Source organism: Mobula birostris, chromosome 9 (genome assembly GCF_030028105.1).
Source record: "Mobula birostris isolate sMobBir1 chromosome 9, sMobBir1.hap1, whole genome shotgun sequence".
In the NCBI taxonomy this organism is placed as follows: Eukaryota; Metazoa; Chordata; class Chondrichthyes; order Myliobatiformes; family Myliobatidae; genus Mobula; species Mobula birostris.
Window position 1 is genome coordinate 125,233,662 of NC_092378.1, and position 26,590 is coordinate 125,260,251.

At 39.3% G+C, this 26,590-nt stretch overlaps 2 protein-coding genes across 3 annotated transcripts in view; one reads left to right on the forward strand and one right to left on the reverse strand.

The window, feature by feature from the left end:
• The window catches only part of abat (4-aminobutyrate aminotransferase), a 193,663-nt gene extending 176,265 nt beyond the window's left edge, over nt 1–17,398 (forward strand). The window contains exons 10-16 of the mRNA XM_072268745.1: nt 865–928; nt 2,058–2,206; nt 6,057–6,194; nt 11,536–11,703; nt 13,009–13,155; nt 14,841–14,952; nt 16,524–17,398. Of these exons, the coding sequence (XP_072124846.1) occupies nt 865–928; nt 2,058–2,206; nt 6,057–6,194; nt 11,536–11,703; nt 13,009–13,155; nt 14,841–14,952; nt 16,524–16,645 (900 nt within the window). The 3' untranslated portion in view covers nt 16,646–17,398. The remainder of the gene's footprint in view (nt 1–864; nt 929–2,057; nt 2,207–6,056; nt 6,195–11,535; nt 11,704–13,008; nt 13,156–14,840; nt 14,953–16,523) is intronic.
• Nucleotides 17,011–26,526, reverse strand: tmem186 (transmembrane protein 186). 2 transcript variants are annotated; one of them, XM_072268748.1, is made up of 3 exons: nt 26,282–26,355; nt 23,858–24,018; nt 17,011–20,844 (listed from the first exon to the last, which is right to left on the reverse strand). In XM_072268748.1, exon 3 carries the CDS (start codon nt 20,824–20,826, stop codon nt 20,101–20,103), a length of 726 nt encoding a protein of 241 aa, XP_072124849.1. In that variant the 5' UTR covers nt 20,827–20,844; nt 23,858–24,018; nt 26,282–26,355; the 3' UTR covers nt 17,011–20,100. The 2 variants fall into 2 exon arrangements, with proteins under 2 accessions (XP_072124849.1, XP_072124848.1); XM_072268747.1 differs by lacking the exon at nt 23,858–24,018 and having other exon boundaries at nt 26,282–26,526.
• Between the last annotated feature and the right edge of the window lie 64 nt (nt 26,527–26,590).

The following is a 26,590-nucleotide window of genomic DNA, read 5'->3' on the forward strand; positions in this document are numbered from 1 at the left end:
TTAAAAGTCTAATGGCTTGTCAAAAGAAGCTGCCCTGTAGCCTGTTGGTCCTGGCTTTAATGCTGCGGTACCATTTGCCAGACGGAAGCAGCTGAAACAGTTTATGGTTGAGGTGACTGACGTCCCTGATGATCTTCTAGATCTTTATGCACCTGCTGCTGTAAATATCCTCAATAGAGGGAAGTTCACATCCACTGATGCGCTGGGCTTGTCTGTACCACTCTCTGCAGTGCCCAGCAATCAAAGTTGGTGCAGTTCCCGCACCAGGCCTGGATACAGCCAGTCAAGATGCTCTCAGTAGTGCCCCATAGAAGGCCTTGAGGACTTAGGGGCTTAAGCCGAGCTTTTTCAGTTGCCTGAGGTGGAAGAGGTGCTGTTGTGGTTTTTTTGCAGCACAGCCGGTGTGTACAGTCCAGGTGAGATCTTCGGTGATGTGTATACCAAAGAACTTGAAACTACTCACCCTCTCCTGCAGACCCATTAATGTTGATCAGGGTGAGCCTGTCTCCATTCCTCCTGTAACCCATGATCGGCTCCTTTGTTTTTTTGGACATAGAGGGAAAGGTTGTCATCTTGGCACCACACTGTCAGGGTGTTAAGCTCTCCTCTGTAGGCTCTCTTGTCACCGCTAGAAATAAGGCCGATCAATGTTGTGTCAATGTAAAAATCAAAATATGAATGACATAAGGAAGTTGAGTTTTCCCTTCTCCTGCTTTGCAACTCTCCAAAAGTCAAAATTGATAAACTGGTGGATTCTCATGGTGCAGGTTTTATAATGGATAAAGATGCGTAAGAAACAGACTCTGTAGATTTCATATGAAACAGTGCCACCTGGTGGCATCTCACTGCTGTTTCTTTCTTCAGGCTCCAGGCAGTCCTGACATAACCATCCTGTCCTTCATGGGTGGATTTCATGGAAGAACATTTGGTAAGGAATAAATTTTCTGATTTTTAAAAATATATTATTTTTGTGTTAATGTTGGCCACAAAACAACTTAGAGAGCCATAATGTAAAACTGGATGCCCAATAAATGTGAGAAGGAGTAAACAAAATTATCAGGAAATTATTTGAAAGATAATCAAGAGCTAATAGTAAAGTGATCAACCATCTTAGCAAAGGTGTTAAAGAAATTTGAACCTCTGGTTAATTATTTGTTCTCTTTTGGATCAAACTCACATGGGATTATAATGCGGCTTTTGAAGAAATTGCCATTTCCTTTCCATGCAAAGTTAATTAATTATTCTGGGATAGCTTCTTACAAGGTTTTTATAACTTTCTGTGTCTGTTGGTAATGCTACTTCTTAAACAAGGTAGTTTTACTGTTTCTGAAAAGATATGTATTTCTTTCAAATGTTGGTTTAAATTTATCTTGCAGCCATATCACCGTAGGCAACAAATAAACTGTATATTAGCTGTTTCCCATGGTCCTGATAACATTCCCTCTCAATGGGACATTGCAACTACTCTATTATTGGCACAATGTTATTATGGTCATACAAATACCTTCATGCATTGTTGAGGGAGGAAAGGTGTGATGTGTAGAGAGATTTGGAAAAAAATAGGAAGATAGAAAATAAAAACCAATGTAATGTGTGAGGGTAGAAGAATCTAGAGTTGAATTGGGGACTGGAATACTGTTTTGCATTGACAGAAAGAGGAAAAATAAACTTGGAAAATACTATCAAGGGGAGTATTATGGGGTTGGGGTCAGGACTAGCTGCAAAAGGGACTAATGCATGGAATCAGAGGATAGGGCTTGTGAATCACAAGACCAGCAATCAAAATCCAGGTCAAATATGTTTTTGTAGCTTGTAGCTTAAAGATAAATAAACATTTATGACTGGTGCACAACAAATTGCTGCAAACAATGTTTGAGAATGTTGTAATTTTATGCATTCTTCCACCAATCCAGTGATTATAATCATATCTTATCAGTTTGCAATATTTGTGCAATACTTAAGTGCTATACCACTTAATTCTGATGTTACATTTTCATAGAATTACTTCAAATGTGCAAATAAAATATTGATATGCTTTGCCTTTCATATATCTTTAGGTTGCTTGGCAGCGACCCATTCTAAGGCTGTCCACAAATTAGATATTCCAGCCTTTAATTGGCCCGTAGCTCCATTTCCAAAACTGAAGTATCCCTTGGAAGAGTTTGTGAAAGAGAATTCAGAAGAAGAAGCAAGATGCTTGGAGGAGGTAATTACTGTATTATCTCCTTATCTATTTAGAATATCAGTAGAAATGTTAAAATGTTAATACTATTTCAACCTGCAAGTTCAAGTTGAAGTTCATGTATTGTCATCTGACTATACATGTACTGTATACAACCAAATGAAACAGTGTTCCTCTAGACTGGGGATGGCCAACCTTTTACATAGCATGCGTCAGTTTTTTCACTCACGAGTTCAGATGTGCCATACAACTCTTGTACCCCCATTCAATTCTTGTAAAAATAAGTTAATATACAAACCCCATTTCCAGAAAAGTTGGGATATTTTCCAAAATGCAATAAGAAGAAAAATCTGTGATATGTTAATTCACGTGAACCTTTATTTAACTGACAAAAGTACAAAGAAAAGATTTTCAATAGTTTTACTGACCAACTTAATTGTATTTTGTAAACATACACAAATTTAGAATTTGATGGCTGCAACACACTCAACAAAAATTGGGACAGAGGCATGTTTACCATTGTGTTACATCACCTTTCCTTTTAAAAACACTTTTTAATCGTCTTGGAACTGAGGATACTAATTGTAGTAGATTTGCAATTGGAAATTTTGTCCATTCTTGCTTGATATAAGACTTCAGCTGCTCAACAGTCCGTGGTCTCCGTTGTCTGATTCTCCTCTTCATGATGCGCCGTACATTTTCAATAGGAGATAGATCTGGACTGGCAGCAGGCCAGTCAAGCACATGCACTCTGTGTCTACAAAGCCACGCTGTTGTAGCCCATGCAGAATGTGGTCTGGCATTGTTCTGCTGAAATAAGCATGTACGTCCCGGGAAGAGATGTCACCTTGATGGCAACATATGTCTCTCTAAAATCCTAATATACGCCTCAGAGTCAACGGTACCTTCACATACATGCAACTCACCCATTCCGTGGGCACAGATGCACCCCCATACCATCACAGATGCTGGCTTTTGCACCTTTCGCTGATAACAATCAGGATGGTCGTTTTCATCTTTGGCACGGAGAACTCGATGCCTGTTTTTTTCCGAAACTAGCTGAGATGTGGACTCATCTGACCACAGCACACGGTTCCACAGTCTATTGCTCCATCTGAGATGAGCTCGGGCCCAGAGAACTCGCCGGCGCTTCTGCATAGAGTTGATGTATGGCTTCCTCCTTGCGTAATACAGTTTCAAGTTGCATTTCTGGATGCAGCGACGGACTGTGTTGAGTGACAATGGTTTTCCGAAGTACTCCCAAGCCCAGGTGGCTATAATTGTCACAGTAGCATGACGGTTTCTTAGGCAGTGCCGCCTGAGGGCTCAAAGATCACGCATATTCAACAGGGGTTTCCAACCTTGCCCCTTACGCACTGAGATGTCTCTGAATTCTCTGAATCTTTTCACAATATTATGTACTGTAGATGTTGAAAGACCTAAATTCTCTGCAATCTTGCCTTGAGAAATGTTCCTTTTGAACTGACTAACAATTCTCTCACAAATTTTGGCACAAAGGGGTGAGCCACGACCCATCCTTGCTTGCAAAGACTGAGCCTTTGATGGACGCTACTTTTATACCCAGTCATGATACCTCACCTGCTACCAATTAGCCTGCTTAACGTGGAGTCTTCCAAACCGGTGTTACTTGAATATTCTGTGCACTTTTCAATCTTATTTTAACTCTGTCCCAACTTTTGTTGAGTGTGTTGCAGCCATCGAATCCTAAATTTCTGTATATTTACAAAATACAATTAAGTTGGTCAGTAAAACTATTGAAAATCTTTTCTTTGTACTTTTGTCAGTTAAATAAAGGTTCACGTGAATTAACATATCACAGACTTTTGTTTTTATTGCATTTTGGAAAACATCCCAACTTTTCTGGAAATGGGTTTGTAGAACTCGTGCATGAAAAAATCGCATCTAAACTTGTGCGTGAAAAAATTGACACATGGAATGTAAAAGGTTGACCACCCATGCTCTAGACCATAGTGCAACCACAAAACATATCGCATACGCAGTACATGAATCAAATATTACCAAATATAAGTTAATAAATTATATTTCAAAATGTCTCCAGTGTTCAGCACAGGTAAACAGTAAACAGCTCACTGTCCTAGTGATGAGAACTCAGTGGTAGCAGGGTATTTATTAGCCTCACAGCCTGAAGGAAGAAGCTGTTACCCAGTCTGGCAGTCCAAGTCATGATGCTCCTGTACCTCCTTCCTGATGGTCGAGGGTCAAAGATATTGTGGGATGGGTGGTAGGGATCCTCAACAATGCTTGGGACCCTTTGTATACAACACTGAAGATAAATGTCACAAATAAGGGAGAGGGAGATCCTGGTGATCCTCTCGATTGCTTTTACTCTCCTCTTCAGGGTCTTGTGTTGTGATGCCTTTCAGCTTTCGTACCACACAACAATGCAGCCAGACAGGACGCTCCGTGGTGCTCCTATAGAAAGTTGTTAGAATGGGGGCAGGGAGTTTTATCGTGACATTTATTAAACTTCAGACTCGTTGGACAATCTACCTTCAAAAGTGGTTGGAGAAAATTCTTCATAAATACATAGCATTTTACTACACACTGATCTACTCAGATACCTTTTGCTTTCATTTGTATTCTTGCTTTCTCCTGATTAAAGTATTGGTTCATAAGCAATGCTCCCTCTAAATTTTTTTAACAGCTGTGTGAACCAACCATTGTTCGGAGCAGGAAATTTTTACACAGCCTAAAAACAGCGCGGTACTTTAAATGTATTTTTTGTAATATGCATATTATGGATATTTAGAATGAAAATTGAAAAATCACATAGTTTTGATTTTATTTATTGTTTGAAGACTATAATGAAATACAATACAAAAAAGAAAATCTTTTACGTTTCATAAACTTTTTCTTGTCTGTCTTTATTACAAGTCCATTGTCTATAAACACTGTCCAGATTAGTTTCACATCTGGATGAAAGTTGTTTCCCAATCCTCATTAGATCATCCAAATACTCCACTTCTAGTCTGCTTCTGAATTTACATTTAATTGAATTCATTAAGGCTAAATCCATGTTCCCAGTCAGCACTAGAAATTTGATATGTTCCAACGATGTCAAGAAGTCAGAATATTGAATTTTTTGCTTCAAATAAACACAAAATACAACAGACAATTCAAGTAAATGATGTCAGACAGTCAAAAACTGACAGGCACAATGGCAAAAGTAAAATGTTTTGACCAGATCGTGTCAGCGCTCAGCGGGCTGGCGGTTTATTAACAATGAACTACCAACTTCCATTCTGGTTTTAGTGTTACAATTTGTAACAGTGTTGTAACTTGAAACACTGACAATGTAAGTACATTGAAGGTCTAAAATGTTTCAAAGTGAAGGTTGTGATATGTTTATTATTTGGAAAATGTATGGATTCTATACATTAACATATTAATTAGAGGGTTTTTCACAATTATATTAACATAGGTTTCAAAATTGTAACAGTATAATTTCTAAATTAGATTAACATTATATAAAAGAAAATTCCAGCTATGTGGCAACTAAGGCTATGTGCACAAGAGCATTTCAGTTACTGTGAGGCTGCGCACCTGCACAGCATAGAGGGGACAGTGTTCATAAGTAAATAACAAGGCTGATATGAACTATGGCTTCAAGTTACAGTTTGAATCTTTAGGATCTGCCTTAAATAATGTAATAGTAATCACAGTAGCATGAATGGCCACAATGGACTTCTACAATACTGATATTAACTACATTGCATGGAATTTCTTGAATTGAAAATCATACTGTTGACCAGGTCACTAAACTTGTATTTTATTCCCAGATCAAAATATATCTGTATATATAATTGTTTTCCTTGTCCTCTTACCTACTCAGGTAGAAGACTTGATTGTAAAATTCAGAAAGAAGGGAAGGAATGTGGCTGCAGTTGTTATTGAGCCAATCCAGTCTGAAGGAGGAGACAACCATGCATCAGATGACTTCTTCCGGAAACTGCGTAACATTTCTAAGAAGGTAATTACCTTTAATGAACTATTTGTTAGTAAAATAGAAACAGAGTCTATTTGAGAGTATGGGCATGGAAAAACTGAACTCCAGCTAGAAGTATATAGGGGAGAATATTATCCTTTATACCCAAAAAGATTGAACTGTTCATGATCAATACCTCATTGCTCCATGGATTAGTCTAAGATAGATCTCACTGTTTACAGACATTACCTTGGGTGGTATAAAAGCATAGCTATATGTAGCTTCACCCAGTGATACAGAACCTCACACCTCCAAAGTTCTGGTTCAACCCTGACCTCAGGTGCTTTGGGTGTGGAGTTTGCACATTTCTCTCTGTGACTACATGGGTTTCTTCTGGGTAATCTGGTTTGTTCCCACATTCGAAAGACCATATGTTAATTGGCGACTGTAAATTGTCTCATGTGTGGTAGAATCTGGCAGAGGTGATAGTAACATGGGCTCTTGTGTAGTTTAGTGTGAACTGGTCTACAATGCCCTTTCTTCTGCCTCTCTCCCTTCTTGAGGAGTGGAGTGACATGTGCAATTTTCCAGTCCTCCAGAACCATGCCTGAATCAATTGATTCTTGAAAGTTCATTACTGATGCCTCCACAGTCTCTTCTGCCACCTCTTCCAGAACCTTGGGGTACATACCGTTCAGTCTAAGTGACTTACCTTCATCAGACCTTTCAATTTCCCAAGCACCTTCTCCCTAGTAATGGCAACTTCACTCACTTCTGCCCCCGGACACTTCTGGCCTACTGCTAGTGCTTACCACAGTGAAGACTGAAGCAAAATACTTATTCAGTTTGTCGGCCATTTCCTTGTCCCCAATTGCTACCTCTTCAGCATCATTTTCCAGCAGTCGGATATCTACTCTCACCTCTCTTTTAGATTAGATTATGAAGACACGCTGTCCTCTTTTATTGTCATTTAGTAATGCATGCATTAGGAAATGATACAATATTTCCTCCGGTGTGATATCACAAAACACAGGACAGACCAAGACTGAAAAAAAACTAACAAAACCACGTAATTATAACATACATTTACAACAGTGCAACAATACCATAACTTGATGAAGAAGTCCATGAGCACAGTAAAAGTTCAAAGTCTCTCAAATGTTGACATCTCACGCGGACGGAGAGAAGGAAGAAAAACTCTCCCTGCCATACCCGACCACAGTCCGACTCCAAGTCATCCGAAAACTTCGAGCTCTGATCAGTTCTCTGACACCGAGTACTGAGCACTATCTCTATCCGAATGATTCGACCTCCTTCTCGGTCGCCAACAGCAGGCAAAGCCGGGAATTTTGAGGCCTACCCTCCGAAAGATTCCCAACCGCACAGTAACGACAGCAGCATTTCAGAAATTTTTCCAGATGTTCCTCTGTGTTTTCACGTCCATCTTCATCAAATCAGAATTGTCCACGGCCCCTATTTAACGGATACAATATCATTTTTCATCGGAGGGCTGCGCACAAGCGGCGCGCTGCTTCTCTTCTCCTCCTGCCTACTTTTACTCTTTCTATACCTGATAGAACCTTTGGTATCCTCTTTGATATTTTTGGCTTGCTTACCATTGTATTCCATCTTCTCCATCTTTATGACTTGTTTAGTTGCCTTGGTTTTTAAAAGCTTCCAAATCTTCTAACTTCCCACTAATTTTTGCTCTATCATATGCCCTCTCTGTGGCTTTTCTGTTGGCTTTGATTTCTCTTGTCAGCCACAATTGTGTCATCCTGCCTTTAGAAAACTACTTCTTCTTTGGGTTATGTCTATCCTGCACCTTCTGAATTCCTCCCAGGAGTTCCAGCCAATGCTGCTGTGCTATCATCCCTGCTAGTGTCCCCTTCCAATCAACTTTGGCCAGCTCCTCTCTCATGCCTCTGTAATTTCCTCCACTGTAATACTGCTATGTCTGACATAAGCTTCTCCCTCTCAAATTGCATGGTGAATTCTATCATATTATGATCAGTGATTCCCTCCTGAGGGTTCCTTTACTTAAGCTCTCTAATCAATTCCAGTTCAGTGCACTACACCCAATCCAGAATAGCTGATCCCTTAGTTGGTTCAACCTTAAGCTGCTCTTAAAAAAAAATTATAGGCATTCTACAAATTCCCCCTCTTGGGATCCAGCACCAACCTGATTTTCCCAAGCTCCCTGCATATTGAAATCCTCCATGACTATGTCACCTCCTTCTAAGGATTTAATTTCATTTTTTACTAACAGAGCCATCCATTCCTTCTGCCTACTTGTCTATCCTTTCGATACAATAGTTATCCTTGGATGTTAAACTCCCAGCTATAATTTTCTTCCATCCATTACTCACTGATGCACACAATGTCATACCCACCAACCTCTAACCGTGCTTCATGTTCATCCACCTTATTCTGTACACTGCGTGCATTCAAATATAACACCTTCAAACCCGTATTCATTACCCGTCCTTTTAACCTACTGCTCAATCAATCTAACCCTTCCCTCCTACACAGCCCATAACCCTTCATTTCTCTTTCATCCATATGCCTATCTAAGAGCCTCATAAATGTCTCTAATGTATTAGCTTCGGCCACCAACTCCGGCAGTGTGCTCCAGGCACGTAGCACTCTCTGTGTACATAGAACATAGAATAGTACAGCACAGTACAGGCCCTTCAGCCCACAATGTTGTGCCGACCCTCAAACCCTGCCTCCCATATAAGTCCCCACCTTAAATTCCTCCATATACCTGTCTAGTAGTCTCTTAAACTTCAGGAGTGTATCTGCCTCCACCACTGACTCAGGCAGTGCATTCCACGCACCAACCACTCTCTGAGTAAAAAACCTTCCTCTAATATCCCCCTTGAACTTCCCACCCCTTACCTTAAAGCCATGTCCTCTTGTATTGAGCAGTGGTGCCCTGGGGAAGAGGTGCTGGCTATCCACTCTATCTATTCCTTTTATTATCTTGTACACCTCTATCATGTCTCCTCTCATCCTCCTTCTCTCCAAAGAGTAAAGCCCTAGCTCCCTTAATCTCTGATCATAAAAAGCCTATCTCTGAAATCTTCTGTAAACTTTCCTCCACTCACCTTAAAAGATGTCCTTTGGCATTAGCCATTGCTGCCTTGGAAAATGGCACTAGCTGTCCACTCTGTCAACGGCTCTTGTACATCTCAAGTCACCTATCAAGCGCCTTTGCTCTAAAGAGAAAAGCTCTATCTCATTCAGTGAAGATTCTGCCATTATTGTGAAAACCACGGTAGAATTGCAAGACCTTTCCCTTCCTAATATTTAAGCATGAGCTTGTACAATCCAATATCTGTTAACATTAATATAATGATGTGACAACTTTGTAACTTAAACTGGATGTCATGGGCTTTGACAAGAACAGAAGCAGGAGAAATGATCTTGCCTGATAGTTACATGATATGTTTCATAATATTATGCTGAAGTCTATTAGAACTGAAGAACAACGTTATACTTCCTCTGTAGTCTCATGATGGGAAAATTTAACCACTAATGAATATTAAACATTATCATCATGTTTTTCTTGAATATTTTTGCAGGCAGACTAAGAAGTTGTGAAATGAGGGTTAATGCAAATTAGCATGTTATGTTACAGGATGCATAGTGAAAATATAAAATAATTGGGCGTGTGTACCCCTTTTACCCCATCACACCAGGCAAGGCAGTTTTATTTAGCCATCACAGACAAAACAAAACATTGGTCATTGTTGTGCAAGGGCAAGTAAGGGCAAGAGGCTATTAACACATAAACATACTTTCACTGTTTGCAGGGGGAGCTGTAGCTGTGTGTGAATTCAATTGTGTTTAACAATACCTAAAATAATTAATTTACATCTCCTCTCTGTAAATCAACAAAAATTCAGACTGAACTTTGGGGCAGCATTGTAGTGTAGTGAACAAGAGAAAATCTGCAGATGCTGGAAATCCGAGCGACACACACAACATGCTGTAGGAACTCAGCAGGCCAGGCAGCATTTACGGAAAAAAGCACAGTTGACATTTCGGGCCGAAATCCTTTGGCAGGACTGGAGGAAAAAAAGCTAAGGAGTAGATTTGAAAAGTGAGTGGAGAGCAGAGAGAAACACCAGGCGATAGGTGAAACTTGGGGGGGTGGGGGATGAAGCAAAGAGCTAGGAAGTTGACTGGTGAAAGAGACAGAAGGCCATGGAAGAAAGAAAAAGTGTGGCGGGGGGGGAAGCGGTGATGAGCAGGCAAGAAGATGACGTCTCTTCTGTCTCTTTCACCAATCAACTGCCCAGCTCTTTACTTCATCCCTCCCCCTCCAAGTTTCACCCGTCAACTGGTGTTTCTCTCTCCTTCCCCCTACCTTTCAGATCTACTCCTCAGCTTTTTTCCTCCAGTCCTGCCAAAGGGTTTCAGCCTGAAATGTCAACTGTGCTTTTTTCCATAGATGCTGCCTGGCCTGATGGTAGCATTGCGGGTTAGTGTTGCGCTTTACGATGCCAGCACCGCTGGATCAATTCCCGCCACTGCCTGTCAGGAGTTCATATCTTCTCCCCATGACCGCAATAGATGTATGGGTTAGTAGGTTAATTGGTCACATGAACGTAATTGCGCGACGTGGGCGCTTAGGCCTGAAGGGCCTATTACCATGTTGTTCTCTAAATAAATATACAAACTGAATAAAATACAACAATCACTCAAAGTAAATCTGAAATATTGGACAGTTTATGCTTTATGCCAGTTGTTAGTGTAGTAGCTATTTTATTGTGATGTCTGTGTTATTTTGAAAATATGGGGCCCACAAATACCAAAGTATTTCCACCAGGGCTTTGGTTTATTGCCTATACTGTTAGTGGATGTTAATATTTCAAGAGATAAATATACTAAAACCTGGATGACATAAATTACGGTTTTTAGTTGCTTATTGCAGAACTATAAATCACACATAGAAAGTCAACTTGCTTAGTTCTCATTCAAGTATCTGGTTGTTTCCTTGGGAAACAAGGAACTTACTCTTAAGGAAAGAGGAACTTTTAAAAAAAAATAACAGAAGTTACAGTTGTCTATTTTTGATATTTTCAGTGCACCAGAAAAAATGGAAAATATGAAATCCTGTTTGCATGCACAAGGGTTTGTTCCCTTCCCCCTTTACCTGTAATGGTTAGATGATAGGAATTGTTACTTATACTGATGATCAATTTATTTCACCCTCCAATCTCCCATTTTGTGTTCCTGTTGCTTAATCCCTGCAATGTGTAGATCAGCTTAAATTCACCCTTTCTCACATTGTGTTTATCATTGCTTCAAATGTATGAAATTCTCACTTTTTGTCCCTGTTCTACAATTGCCTGTCCATATGAAATTGTGAACTCAGCATGGGTGTGCATTCTTGTGTGACGAAGTACAGACAGGGGGAGGTGCCACCGGCAAGTTTTGGGCCCACGAGCACTGGGGCCTGGATGATCCAGCGGACATCGTCACCTTCAGTAAGAAATTGTTGTCTGGAGGCTACTTCTACAAGGATGAACTAAGGCCTGATATGGTGAGTGTTTGTGCTAAAGTATAAGTTTTATAATCATACATTAGATTGGTGAAAATGTTAAGAGTACTGTACCATATCCTCTCAATACCTCAACAATAATTGCAAAGTATTTTATTTGAAAAAATTGTGTTTGCACAGTAGAATCAGAATCAAGTTTAATATCACTGGCATATGTCCTGAAATTTGTTGCTTTGCAATACATAATATTTTTTTAAATCTTTAAATCACAATTAATAAATGAATGCATACATACATTAAATAAGTAGAGCAAAAAAAATGAGTTTGTGCTCATGGGTTCATTGTCCATTCAGAAATTTGAAGGCAGAGGGGGAAAAAGCTATCCCTGAAACATTATGCATGTGTTTTCAGGCTCCTAAACCTCCTCCTTGATGGTAGCAATGAGAAGAGGGCATGTCCTGAATGATGGGGTGTCTTTAATGATAGACGCCACTTTTTTGAGGCATCGCCTTTAAAGGTGTCCTGGTTGCTGGGGAACTTGCTGAGTTTAAGACTTTCTGCAGCTTTTTACAATCCTGTGGAGATACCCCTCCATACTAAATGATGATTCAACCAGTTAGAATGCTCTGCACAGTACATCTATAGAAATTTGCAAGAGTCTTTGATAACATACCAAGTGTCCTCAAACTCAGAATAAAATAATGCTGCTGTTGTGCTTTCTTTGCAATTACATCTCTATATTTTGCCCAGGACAGATCTTCAGAGATGTTGACACCCAGGAACTTGTAACAGTGTTAGAAAAGCTTTTTACTGCTTTATTTATCTAAAGTTCTAAAATCACTGCAAGATGTCCCGTGGTGATGAAAGTTAGATTCACACTACAATAAGCAATAATACTCTTCATTTCTTCAGTTACCTAAAAGTCCATAGAGATTCAACTGCTATTTCAAGTTATTACTCCCTAAAAATGGTACCACTCAACTTACTGCCACAGTTGGAAAAACAGTGTAAGAATTCAGATTCAAAGACCGGTTTCTTTCTTATAAAAATTAGAGTGGAGTGAGGTCCTGTGTCACACTCCATATAATACTAGCAATGTTCACATGGAATGAGCTGTTGGAAAGATTGTGGCATTTTGCACCAAGAATTGCAAAATAATCATCTATAATGAAAATGATCTAATTCTCTGTCTTTTTATTTTAAAATATTACTTTTATTCTATTACTTTTTAATGAAGTTCATTCTTTTTTTCTGTTTAAATTCAAAATACATATGTTGCATCAGTATTTCTGGATTTAAAGTAAGAAATGTAATTACTCTAATTGGATGCACTGTGTCTTGTTACAGCCCTACAGGATTTTCAATACATGGCTAGGAGACCCTTCAAAAAATCTTATGTTTGCTGAAGTACTTAATGTCATTCGGACAGAAAAGCTCTTGGACAACGTGAATGAAAGTGGCAAGATCCTATTAAAGGGTCTTAAGGACTTACAGGTAGTAACTGTAGTCTATTTCAACCTAGAGTAAAGAAGTGTAAAATAATTGTTTGCTTGTCCTCTTCATTCTATTTGCACCGTTTTGTATCATGTTTTGGTGCATTTACAGTATATTATTCACTTGGTCTTTTTAGGGAACTTGTTAAATTAGGTTCTATTACATCAATTAAAAATGTAATTGCTAGAAATGAGGTGAAGTGATTCATGGGAACACTAATGTAATGTGCCTCAGAGTTGTGTGAGATATCAGGACTGATGAACTATAGCCATTTTATATTCACAGAACTATTGCTGTGTTTACTGGGCTACTGAAGCCAGTTACAATAAAAATGTAAAATCCCTGGGACACATTAAGACCAATTGTTATGAAGGCCTGTATTAATATTTTACTATAGTGGATTCTTGTCAATTGGGCCATTAGTTAATCGAAGCAGCCATTTATTTGGGATGACTCACTGTTGGAGGCCTGCTTGTCTGATGAGACAAAACTAAAATTCCTTTTGCCCAATTAAATAAATTATTCAGAAAAAGAGTGTTTGTTTCCTGAACAATATTTATCCGTTCAGTCAGTATTAATAAAATAAAGATTTTCATTTAACACCCAAAAGTGTGCCAAGTCACTTTCCAGCGAATTAAGTACTTTGAATGAAGTAGTCACTATCTTAATGTAAGAAATGCAGTAACTAATCTTACCAAGTTCCACGGTGTTGTGAAAATGATCAGGTAATCTATTTTCCAGATATTGGTCATGAGATAAATGTGGGACAATTGTATCATTCAACATATTACAATTCTTAAGACTTGCTTCATTCCTAAAATTGTAATAGTATCAATGTTCCAATATTTCAGAGTACTTCATTGTCATACTGTAGAATGAATGGTCCAAGTTAGTGAATGACAGAATAGAAATATAACTTCCTCACATCATGACAGGTGGAGATGAAAAACAGAAAACTGTGAATCCTAGGAGAAAATGAACTTTAAATTTAAAAGAAATTATTTGCAGTAAATAACTCGTGGGCATATTTAATGGTCAATTCAAGCATCTTTTTTTAAGATATAGTGTTAACTGTAAAGTTGATTAATTTACAACTCCCATTCATGGGCACTATATAATAGCGGGAATAATATCTCTGGTGTCCTGAAAAATAAGCATGCAAAAGTGGATTAGAGTTGTAAGGACTTGTGGCACAAAAATTGTCCATGGTGGCAATCATGACTCAGCTATACTAATCCCATTTACCAACAGTCAGTTCATATTTTACCACGCCTTGGCAAATCAAGTGCTTATTTGCAGCTCTTAATTGGTTGTGATTACTTGTAGCCACCAATCCTTTCAGAGTCCAATCGGTTGAGCATGAAAAAAATTATTCCTTAGATTCTCTCAAAGAATTATATCCCTTATCCTAAATCCAAGACATCCGGTTTTAGTCATCCAATCATTATCACATCATTGTTGATTAGGACAGGAGCATTGGCATTCCGTTCCCTACTAGTATAACATGCTAAAAGGGGTGTTAAATAAATTGAAATCTTTCCTTTTTGTAAATACGAGAAACATTTTAATGATTGTTTTTGCATTTGTTAGATGTATTATTATTCCTATTATTTATAATCTCTAGTTACCTTTTGAATTCACTTGAACATATTGGCAGTAGATTTCAATACTGTGTTTGTGCTCAGGTTCTCTATCCACACATCCTGAGTAAAGCCAGGGGCAAAGGGACATTCTGCTCCATTGATGCACCCAATGAAACAATACGGAATCAACTTGTTTTGAAAATGAGAAATAAAGGTAAGGGGTATAGATACCAAAACAAATTTGATTTATTCAAATGCTCATGTTTTAGTATTATAATCCATCAGTTTTGCCCTGAGATTGAAACTGAAACTGGGTTTCACAAATTGCAACAGAATAATTATGTAGTTTGAAGTTGTAAATGAATCCACAGTTAGACAGTAGAATCATATACAAGTAAAAGTCTTTTATTAGAATTTTTTTTCTGAAGCAGAAGAGGTAAAAGATGTGAAGGACTTTAGAGCATATCATTGGGAAGTGCTGAGCTGTATTGTTGCAAGACCTTGAGCACAAAATTCTCATTTGATTTTGATGCTGCACTGAGGTGTTTAAATGCAACATTAAACTAAGGCACTTCTGAATGAGATATTAAACTGTTCCTTCAAAGAACAATACAGATATTTCCAATGCCCTGGTCAATAATAGGCCTTTGCCATTTATGAAGCGTTGCTCTGGGATGTTCCTACAAGTTCTTGTTACAGCAGTGAATGTACTTTTAATTAATTGTGTTGGCTATAAAATGTTTTAATTGTCCAAAGCACACTTCCCATCACATTCTATGACTGTTAAATATACTACATAAATGCCAGTCCTTCAAAATCTTAGGCATTTTGTTTTGTCTTCTACTTCCAGTTAATGTACACATGCCCTAAAGATATTACAGCATGTATTCAGTTCCAGTCAGCTCATTGTAGGAAGGATGTGGAAGTTTTAGAGATGGTACAGAGGAGATTTACCAGCATGCTGCCTGGATTAAAGAGCATTTCTTATAAGGAAGGTTTGAGTGAGCTGAGCTGGGGTTTTTCTCTTTGGAACAAAGGAAGATGAGAGGTGACCTGAAAAAGGTGTAAAAGATCATGAGGTGTATAAGTTGAGATTGGACAGCCAGTGCCTTTTTGCCAGGGTGGAAGTAGCTAATGCACATAATTTTAAAGTAATTGGAGGAAAGTATGGGGGGGGGGGGAATGTTCGTGGTAGTTTTTTTTACACAGAGAGAGTGGTGGGTGTGTGGAATGCACAGGCAGGAGTGGAGGTAGAGGCAGATACATAAGAGACATTTAAGAAACTCTTAAGATAGGCACATGGATGAAAGAAAAATGAGGGCTACATGGGAGGGAAGTGTTAGATTGGTCATGGAGTAGGTTGCAAGTTTAGCTCAACATTATGGCCTGAAGGGTCTGTTCAGTGCTGTTCTATGCAAATGAGACAAAAATATAATCATATTAAAACTGTAAAAGTACCTCAATATAAATAAAGTCTCAGGGTAGATGATAATATGTAAAGTTGTCCTAATGTAAACTGAAAATGTAAAGCAATCTTTCCAGCTCCAAGCTGGATCAGCCACATTGTAACTCTGATATAGAATGCACAGCCAGGATCGGTGAAAACAGTATAACCACCAACGCTGGGTGCCTAGTGAGTATTAGCACCCTCAGTAGATCAGAACAGAAAAACAAAAATACCACAAAATGGCACTTTGCTTATGTAAATAGGCAATTCTAAACAAATAAACACTTGATAAATAATTGTTATTCTATATACTTAACCATTGATTCTTCTTCCATTAGGTATTGTACTCGGTGGCTGTGGAGAAAAGTCTATTCGTTTCCGCCCTGCTTTAGTGTTCAGGCCACATCACGTCCATCTCTTCCTTAATGTTTTCAGTGATGTTCTGGGTGCTCATAAGTGAAGCAACAGACTGCACAGAAGGGTCTTTAACCCACAATTCAGTGGATTGCTAATGAGCATTCTTACAAATTATATTACTACTTATTCAGCATTTCTGTCTACCATTTCCACCAGTGTTTTAAAAATCTTTAACAATTAATAGTTTGACCTCTGAATAAGTGTAATTTGTGTAACATTTACCATTCTCTTCCATTTGCGTGAAAATGCAGCTAATGTTTCAAAGTGTTGATTCTCCATTATCAGATGTCTTGGTTGTAATTGCGTGAATTGAACAGTAAATCATCAATGTAACATCAGTTTCATACTTAAGCCCATTAATGTTTTTGTAATTTTTATTGATATTTTGTATCACATCAAAGATGTCAATAGTATTCATAATGAACCATAAGTAATTGTGATATGTTCTAAAATGTAACACATGCTAACTTGTGAATTTATGGTGGATTATGTAAAAATAATTTCTATTTAACTGCAAATTCCATGTACTTGCTGTCGAAAAACCTTAAAGCCTAGTTGCTTGAGTGAGATATGTCTTAATCCTAGTCAGTTAACCACATGTGGAATTTGTGATACAGATTTATTCATCATTGCATTTATATCTTCAAATAAAACTTAAAATTCTTCAAATGTTATATATTATTGAAAAAGACAATCTATGATTGTACTTGTTTTAATTAAATTAATAGAGTACATTTATTGCTGCTGTGTATCTTCATGCAGAGGTTCATTAAAGTAAGGGTGGTGAAAAATAGAATGAGTTTCTTGTGTCAACCAACAGTGTATTCACAATGTGTATTAGGTGCAACTTTTGTTTAGAAATGATAGTTACACTTTTAAGGTCACATCATGATAAACTATAAGTTGCATTGAATAAGTACTTTGATAGTCTGACGGTTGAGTATTAATCGTTGGGTAATACAGTTTTTATGGGTCACGAGTCCACCAAAGGTGGGACATGAAGATTGTTGAATACTGCTATTAGTTGTTTCTGTGCAAATTCAGAAAGGCACTCAAGGCTTCTCATTATAGATTTAGGACTCTGCAGCTAAAATTAGCAGATTTTGATTCATCTACAAAAGTGTCTGTTCAAGATGATAGGACCAGGAAGGATTCAATAAGTATCAGAAATGCTTCAGTTTGTTCACAAACCCTCAGTCTGATTTAACAACTCTAGATGTTAGCCTATTCAGATGTTAGCTGAATTTATTGTGCAAATTAGTCAAGAAAGAAAACACACGTTATCAAAACCATTTGGGGTAAGAGTCCACGTGTCTACATACTGAGTGCCCAACGTCAACAAGCAGCCACAGGATACTTGCCTGTAAAAGTGATTTGTGTGTATGTGTGGTTAATTCCTGCCATCATGACAGTGCTGATTTGTCTCCATGTTGCCATTTTTCACTGACACATTCCAGTCAATACCTAGTTTTAATAAGGTATAATTTTAGCATTGTTAATTTTCAACATGCACTTTCTCCATGTTAACTTTGTGATTCATTTGCAAACATGCAAATATTTCTGAATACTAATATTTATTAAACACCCACCTTATTAAAAAATAAATATTCTACTCCACTCTTCCTACAAACACAATACTTCATCTGCTGTCATCCTTTCCCAAATGCAGAATGTGTACCCTTCCTGTCCTTTTGCATAGCCAAAATACCTTAATTTTCCACATAACTTTGTATCATCAGCTTTTTGAGATTTGCAACAATTCCTTTATCTAAATAATCAAGGGCCAGGCAAAAATCCTTATATTGATTACACCTTACATCTCAAATAAACTCAATCTGTGTTTTACAGATCCACTAATTCTCGTACAACAGAGATATTGCCTACTCGCGTTTTCCAAATACCATTTACCTCTGATATCAAGACTACTATTATCATGCCCCTCCCCTCTTTTCCTAAACAGCAGGGATTGTGTTGCTATTTTCCAATCTCTGGGACCATTCCAGAATCTAAGATTATACAAGATCGAAACCTATACTTCCATTGTTTCTGTAATCATTCCTAGACAGTAAGAATGGCTATGCAGCAGTGGTATTTGAAAACCATTCCAAAGCCACCAACTCCATTTCTCCCATCTGCCAACATATGACCCTAAACTACATCCTTCACAACTATGATCTACAATTAGCCTTTCTATGAGCTTCTAACACCAATACTGCAGGTATCAATTCTATCTGAGTGACCCGCTGTAGAAGCCATCTCAAATGGCTTTGTTGACTCTAGCTTTCATGATTCCAATATTTACCTGCCTAGTCTCCCATCTTCCATGTTCTGTAAATGTGAGCTAATCCAAACTCTCCTGCAAATATTCTAACTTGTACCCACAGACATTTGTTCATTACACACGCAGATGTTGAATCACAGTGACTCCCAGTCTGACATGTTGAACTTAATATTCTTACCAGACTTGAAATTTGTCCATGCCCATGCCTTTCTCCGCCTCTATAATCTTTGAAGATCTCAGTGTTCCTCCCTTTCCGCCTCTTGCATTTCCCTCATTATAATCCCTACATCATTATCACTCAATGTCTCCACACTGAAATATAGAATTATTTTGCCAGATCTCCTTCCCTCTTCTCTCTCCTAATTTATAGTGGTCTTTAATACCTATACTACTGACCAAGTTTAAGGAAATCCAATTTATTATCACCCAACATTGTTTGATACCAAGTTTTGTTGATCATGCGATGAAGTGGCTTGGAAGGTCGATAGTTTAGAAAACTAAGTTGCTCCCATGAACACAGGTAAGCTCAAATCACAGTCAGATAAAATACAACTTAGCTTACATTATGCCAAAATAGCATATGTTCACTTCGCAAGAAATAGTAACAGTAGAATTTTTAAGTACCTCTGCTTCCTAATTCAGCAAATCATCCAAAACAGTACTTTCTTGTTCTGATGCTAATATTTTTCAATAACTATATTATTGAAATTACATATAGTCTTTTGGATTTGAGTGGAATTAAGGAATATAGATCAAGAAAGATTGGAGTTATCACCCATATGTTGATTGCCAGTGTAGTTCCAAGAGGTTGTTATCTTCTCATGCCTGACCCCCCTAGTTGTGTAAACAGTGAAGTATTTCTTTGAATCTGTGTTCAATCTTTTCTTTAAAACACCAAGAATTTTGTGATTGCAAGTCAAAAGTAAAACATAAGACCATGTCTCCACAGTTGACTTTACTAAAGCATCGAAATGTATCAAATATACAAATCATTACATAGGGAGCAAACCTAGAATTCTCTATCAGCAGGCCAGGCAGCATCTATAGAGAGGAATAAAGAGTCGATGTTTCAGGCCGAGACCCTCAACCCGAAATGGTGAGTCTTTCTTCCTCTCCACAGAAACTGCCTGGCCTACTGAGTTCCGTGTGTGTTGTGCGTTGCGTGTTGCTCTGGATTTCTAGCATCTGCAGAATCTCACGTCTAGAATTTTCTTTATTCAGTTAACCCCACCAAATACGTGCAAGAATTTTTGTTTATCAGCTACCTGACCAAATCTAATTGTGAGGTACAAAACTTCAGTGCTATTGTACCTTCTAAACTGCAGAATAGTTTCATTTGTTGAATCGCCTGTATCTGCAAGAGGCATGACATCTTCAACTGGGACATAAAAATTATTCCTTCTTCCCCAAAAAGTCAGATGTGAAACCATCAGTGTGGTTCCTGAATCATTCAAATACAACATCCCTATGAAACGTCTAAGATAGTAACTCATAGAATAAAGCATAACTAAGGCTAAACCCGATAACACAGTGATATAACTAACCAGAGAATACTGAACCAGATCCAGGGTGTAAAAGTAATAAACTGTAGGTAGAAGAGCCATAGTTATGCCAGTCTGAAGTATTTTTAACCTAGAAATAGTTCTCAAGAATCGTATTCCTTGAAACTTGTATACCACTGTGAAATGTTCATTATCTGAAATTGTATTCTTTGGTTGAGTCCGGTACTCTAGGCCACCGACAGACAGAGCCCGACACTGAATCAGTCCTCCTGCAGTATTCTGCCCTTTGCTTGAACCAAAGTTCAACTTTGCCAGCTGTTGACGATGTATTGTGACACAAAGCTTGAAATGATTGAAAACAACTGCATATTTTGGGGGACCTGAAGCACACACAGCCAACAAAGCTCTTGATTGATGCATTCTTTGATAAAAGTTGGACATGTTCTTAAAAACTGTCACCTAAACAAAATAAAAATAATTTGTAAACTGCTATTTGAGCAATATCAAAGAATTGTAGTTTCAATAAATTGTATCTAGATATAAACCTAATAAAACATTTTATATAATTAAGCGAACTTTAAACCAAAAATAATAAAACTGTTATCGCACAGTAGGATGCTGTTTAGCCCATTGAGGTGTCAGCAAGAGCCACCTTGTTGATCCTTAGACTTCTTTTTCACTTTACAACTGCAATTTATGCATCCTCAAGAATCCCTCCAATTTTATTTTAGAAGTCATGGTTGAAACTGCTTCTGATGCTTTTTCAAGGAATAGAATAGAAATTAAGATTACTTGCCAAAAATAATGCTTTTCTTCATGTCAACCATGCCGATCATTTTAATCCTATACCTCGCTGTTCTGCTAATCAAAATAGTTTCTCAATACCCATGTTATCCGGACCCTTAACAATATTGAACATGTATAGAAAATCACTACCCATCTTCTCCCAAGGAAAGTAAATCCCAGATTCTTCAGTTTATTAGTATAACTTAAGTCCCTCATCCCCGGGACTATTCTACAAGGCTTTCCTGCATGCTCGGTGTCATCTTCACATCCTTCCGATACTACCGTCACAGGAACTGGATTTAAATAAAGCAGTTTTATAAAGTGACTTAAAAAAACTTCTTTACCTTCATACACTGCATCTCTTATCTGCAAAGTGCATAAGCATTTTAATCACTTTCAGCATCAATCCACCTATCTTGATTTTTGTATACACACACACACACACACCAGGATTTTGATCATACCATACCAATTTTGAGCTACTCCATCAACTCAAACACCTCCTCCTGTTCGTCTTTGGTGTAGATAAGTGCAAAGATATATTTGTATTGCCATTTTGCCCTTTACTTTTCTGTATGATTTTCCCTGTCCTTAATCCCCTTATCCATTTTGTACCACTCTTACTCTCTTACCTTCTCCACTTAGTCTAATTGTCACCTGGCATCAAATTGACATCTGTCATCCTTACCTTCATAATTCATTTTTCTCTCAATGTTTTTCATCATCCAGGGAATTCCAGCTTTCTTCCCCCAAAAAAAACTTATTTTCCCCCTTATTAAAACACACCTAAAACATAACAGAACCATTTCCTATTCAAAGACTGCTCTATGCTAGATAGTTCTGTTTTACAATCTTTCATTCCAAATCATAATTGACAACCAACCCTCCATTATTGCATTGAATTATGCCTCATTTAATCAGTTATTCTCAATGGCTTGCTAATAAAATTATCACCATTTCATATTTCAGAATACATGAAAGAATTGGGTTTCGGAACTTCTCTTCCTCTGGATGTACTGATTATTTACATCTTTTTTGTGCTGAATTACATGAACCATCTTTTCTCATCGGACATTCAAAGTAGGTAGCATTATAATGCATTTCTTCCTTTCAAATTTAGCATTATCATGGAAAAGGATAGAATCAGAGAGGACAGGAAAATTTTTAATTGGGGAAAGGCAAATTATGAGGCTATAAGGCTAGAACTTGCGGGTGTGAATTGGGATGCTGTTTTTGCAGGGAAATGTACTATGGACATGTGGTCGATGTTTAGAGATCTCTTGCAGGATGTAAGGGATAAATTTGTCCCGGTGAGGAAGATAAAGAATGGTAGGGTGAAGGAACCATGGGTGACAAGTGAGGTGGAAAATCTAGTCAGGTGGAAGAAGGCAGCATACGTGAGGTTTAGGAAGCAAGGATCAGATGGGTCTATTGAGGAATATAGGGAAGCAATAAAGGAGCTTAAGAAGGGGCTGAGAAGAGCAAGAAGGGGGCATGAGAAGGCCTTGGCGAGTAGGGTAAAGGAAAACCCCAAGGCATTCTTCAATTATGTGAAGAAAAAAAGGATGACAGGAGTGAAGGTAGGACCGATTAGAGACAAAGGTGGGAAGATGTGCCTGGAGGCTGTGGAAGTGAGCGAGGTCCTCAATGAATACTTCTCTTTGGTATTCACCAATGAGGGGGAACTTGATGATGGTGAGGACAATATGAGTGAGGTTGATGTTCTAGAGCATGTTGGTATTAAGGGAGAGGAGGTGTTGGAGTTGTTAAAATACATTAGGATGGATAAGTCCCCGGGGCCTGACAGAATATTCCCCAGGCTGCTCCATGAGGCGAGGTAAGAGATTGCTGAGCCTCTGGCTAGGATCTTTATGTCCTCGTTGTCCACGGGAATGGTACTGGAGGACTGGAAGGAGGCGAATGTTGCCCCCTTGTTCAAAAAAGGTAGTAGGGATAGTCCGGGTAATTATAGACCAGTGAGCCTTACGTCTGTGGTGGGAAAGCTGTTGGGAAAGATTCTTAGAGATAGGATCTATGGGCATTCAGAGAATCATGGTCTGATCGGGGACAGTCAGCATGGCTTTGTGAAGGGCAGATCGTGTCTAGCAAGTCTGATAGAGTTCTTTGAGGAGGTGACCAGGCATATAGATGAGGGTAGTGCAGTGGATGTGATCTATATGGATTTTAGTAAGGCATTTGACAAGGTTCCACACGGTAGGCTTATTCAGAAAGTCAGAAGGCATGGGATCCAGGGAAGTTTGGCCAGGTGGATTCAGGATTGGCTTGCCTGCAGAAGGCAGAGGGTCGTGGTGGAGGGAGTACATTCAGATTGGAGGATTGTGACTAGTGGTGTCCCACAAGAATCTGTTCTGGGTCCTCTACTTTTCGTGATTTTTATTAACGACCTGGATGTGGGGGTAGAAGGGTGGGTTGGCAAGTTTGCAGACGACACAAAGGTTGGTGGTGGTGTAGATAGTGTAGACGATTGTCGAAGATTGCAGAGACATTGGTAGGATGCAGAAGTGGGCTGAGAAGTGGCAGATGGAGTTCAACCCAGAGAAGTGTGAGGTGGTACACTTTGGAAGGACAAACTCCAAGGCAGAGTACAAAGCAAATGGCAGGATACAGGTGTCCCCCGCTTTTCAAACGTTCGCTTTACGAAACCTCACTGTTACGAAAGACCTACATTAGTACCCTGTTTTCGCTTTCAGAGGGTGTTTTCACTGTTACGAAGAAAATCAGTGCGCGCCCCAAGCAGCCGCTCTGCCCCGGATTCGGAACGGCATTGCTGAAACATGTTGCATTGAGCAGCCGTTAGCAAGATGAGTTCTAAGATGTCGGAAAAGCCTGAAAGAGTAAGGGTGTTACACTTAGCATAAAACTAGACATAATTAAGCATTTCGATCGTGGTGAACGAAGCAAGGACAAAGTGAGTTTGGCTTGTGGAAGTTGACGAAGATGATGTTGAAGAGGTTTTGGCATCCCATGACCAAGAACTGATAGATGAAGAGCTGATGCAATTGGAAGAGAAAAGGATAACAATCGAAACCGAATGCAGTAGCAAAATGAATGTGAAGCAACTGCGTGAGATTTTAGCGGCAATGATAAAGTACGACTTTAATCTTGAAAGGGTACGTAGGTTTACGGGATATTTGCAGGATGGTTTGAGTGCTTACAAACAATTGTATGATAGAAAAATGCGCGAGGCTCAGCAGTCAAGCAAGCCTTCCACATCAGCCACAGCAGACGACGAACCTCGGCCTTCGACATCGAGGCAGGCAGTCATAGGAGAAGATGGGCTGCCTGCCCTGATCGGCGATGAGATGACACCCCCATGTCCCACCACCCGGCCCCGGACAGATACTGTACCGATTCGCGAACTCAGCGGTAGCCAGAAGGCATACAGCACATCTTTAAGAAAAAAGCCAAAATAAACATGCTAATTAATTAGGTGCTGCCGACACGTAACTGTCCGCCCAGATCAATGCCGATTTCCGATTGCATCGCCTCTGATCTGGGCAACAGTTACGTGTCGGCGGCACCTAATTAATTAGCATGTTTATTTCAGCTTTTTTTCTTAACGATGTGCTGCGTGCCTCCCAGCTACTGCTGCATTCTTCACGGCAATGTATCGGGTTGGTGGCCCGGAGAGTGGGAGCCACTGCACCACCCAGCCTGCGACGACTCAGTCCAACACACCATCATCAGTGTGCTCGGTGCTGTTTTCCCAATTCCGGTAAGTGACACTACACTGTACATACATTATTTCTACCTTATATAGGCTGTGTATTTTTATGTGTTATTTGGGTAGATTTGGCAGCTTTATAGTTTAAAGGTTACTGGAGAGCGCGTTTATGCCAACAGCGCTTGCGTGAGATTTTCTGCCGAGAGCACTTGCGTGAGATTTTCGCTACGGAGATCTGTGCAGGCAATCCTTGTAGAGAAGTATTTCTACTTTATATAGGCTGTGTATTTATCATATCATTCCTGCTTTTACTGTATGTTACTGTTATTTTAGGTTTTATGTGTTATTTGGCATGATTTGGTAGGTTATTTTTGGGTCTGTGAACGCTCACAAAATTTTCCCATATAGATAAATAGTAATTGCTTCTTCGCCTTACGACATTTCAGCTTACGAACCGTTTCATAGGAACACTCTACCTTCGGAGGCGGGGGAAATCTGTACTTGGTAGTGTGGAGGAACAGAGGGATCTGGGGGTACATGTCCACAGATCCCTGAAAGTTGCCTCACAGGTAGATAGGGTAGTTAAGAAAGCTTATGGGGTGTTAGCTTTCATAAGTCGGGGCATAGAGTTTCAGAGTCGCGATGTAATGATGCAGCTCTATAAAACTCTGGTTAGACCACACTTGGAGTACTGTGTCCAGTTCTGGTTGCCTCACTATAGGAAGGATGTGGAAGCATTGGAAAGGGTACAGAGGAGATTTACCAGGATGCTGCCTGGTTTAGAGAGTATGGATTATGATCAGAGATTAAGGGAGCGAGGGCTTTACTCTTTGGAGAGAAGGAGGATGAGAGGAGACATGATAGAGGTGTACGAGATAATAAGAGGAATAGATAGAGTGGACAGCCAGTGCCTCTTCCCCAGGGCACCACTGCTCAATACAAGAGGACATGGCTTTAAGGTAAGGGGTGGGAAGTTCAAGGGGGATATTAGAGAAAGATTTTTTACTCAATGAGTGGTTGGTGCGTGGAATGCACTGCCTGAGTCAGTGGTGGAGGCAGATACACTAGTGAAGTTTAAGAGACTACTAGACAGGTATATGGAGGAATTTAAGGTGGGGGGTTATATGGGAGGCAGGGTTTAAGGGTCGGCACAACATTGTGGGCCGAAGGGCCTGTAATGTGCTGTACTATTCTATGTTCTATAAATGAAAACGATGCTTTACCCAACTTAAACAACAGGAATTCTGCAGATGCTGGAAATTATACCTTTGACCTACTGATAATACCTTGGTAATTGATAATATCCGCATAAGGTAAGTAACAGAGCTCCAAGATCCGGGCTGTCGCTTAGTCTGAATGAAACAACTCAGCCCCAGATCACGTACACCAAGAACTATGGTGGGATGCCAATAGGCGAACACTCACCCTGCTCGGGAAAAGAATTCTGTAAATGCCGCCCAGGGGCAACCGGGTCACCGCGCCTCCAACAGCCATCTGCCACCGATACCTTATGAGCAGTTGTGCTGATTGCAAATCACACAAATGGATGCAATGTAATGATTACCATTACTTAAAGGGAGTTCCTTTATAATGCTGACCCCCTGCCACCCCTCAGCAGCCCGCCGCCGCCGCTAAAGTAACATCGCCTCACGCCGACCACCCTACGGTTCAATGACATCTCCCGGCAGTCAGATCGTGCGTCTGCGTACTAGAATCCAGAACTTTGATTCGCGA

Bases quoted from the DNA above. Each gene is read 5' to 3' on its own strand.
- tmem186 (XM_072268747.1), bottom strand. From the start codon at position 26,350: ATGGCTGTTGGAGGCGCGGTGACCCGGTTGCCCCTGGGCGGCATTTAC. The intron at 20,845-26,281 runs GTGAGTGTTCGC...TATTTTGTTTAG, and splicing joins GAATTCTTTTCCCGAGCAGG to GTGACAGTTTTTAAGAACAT.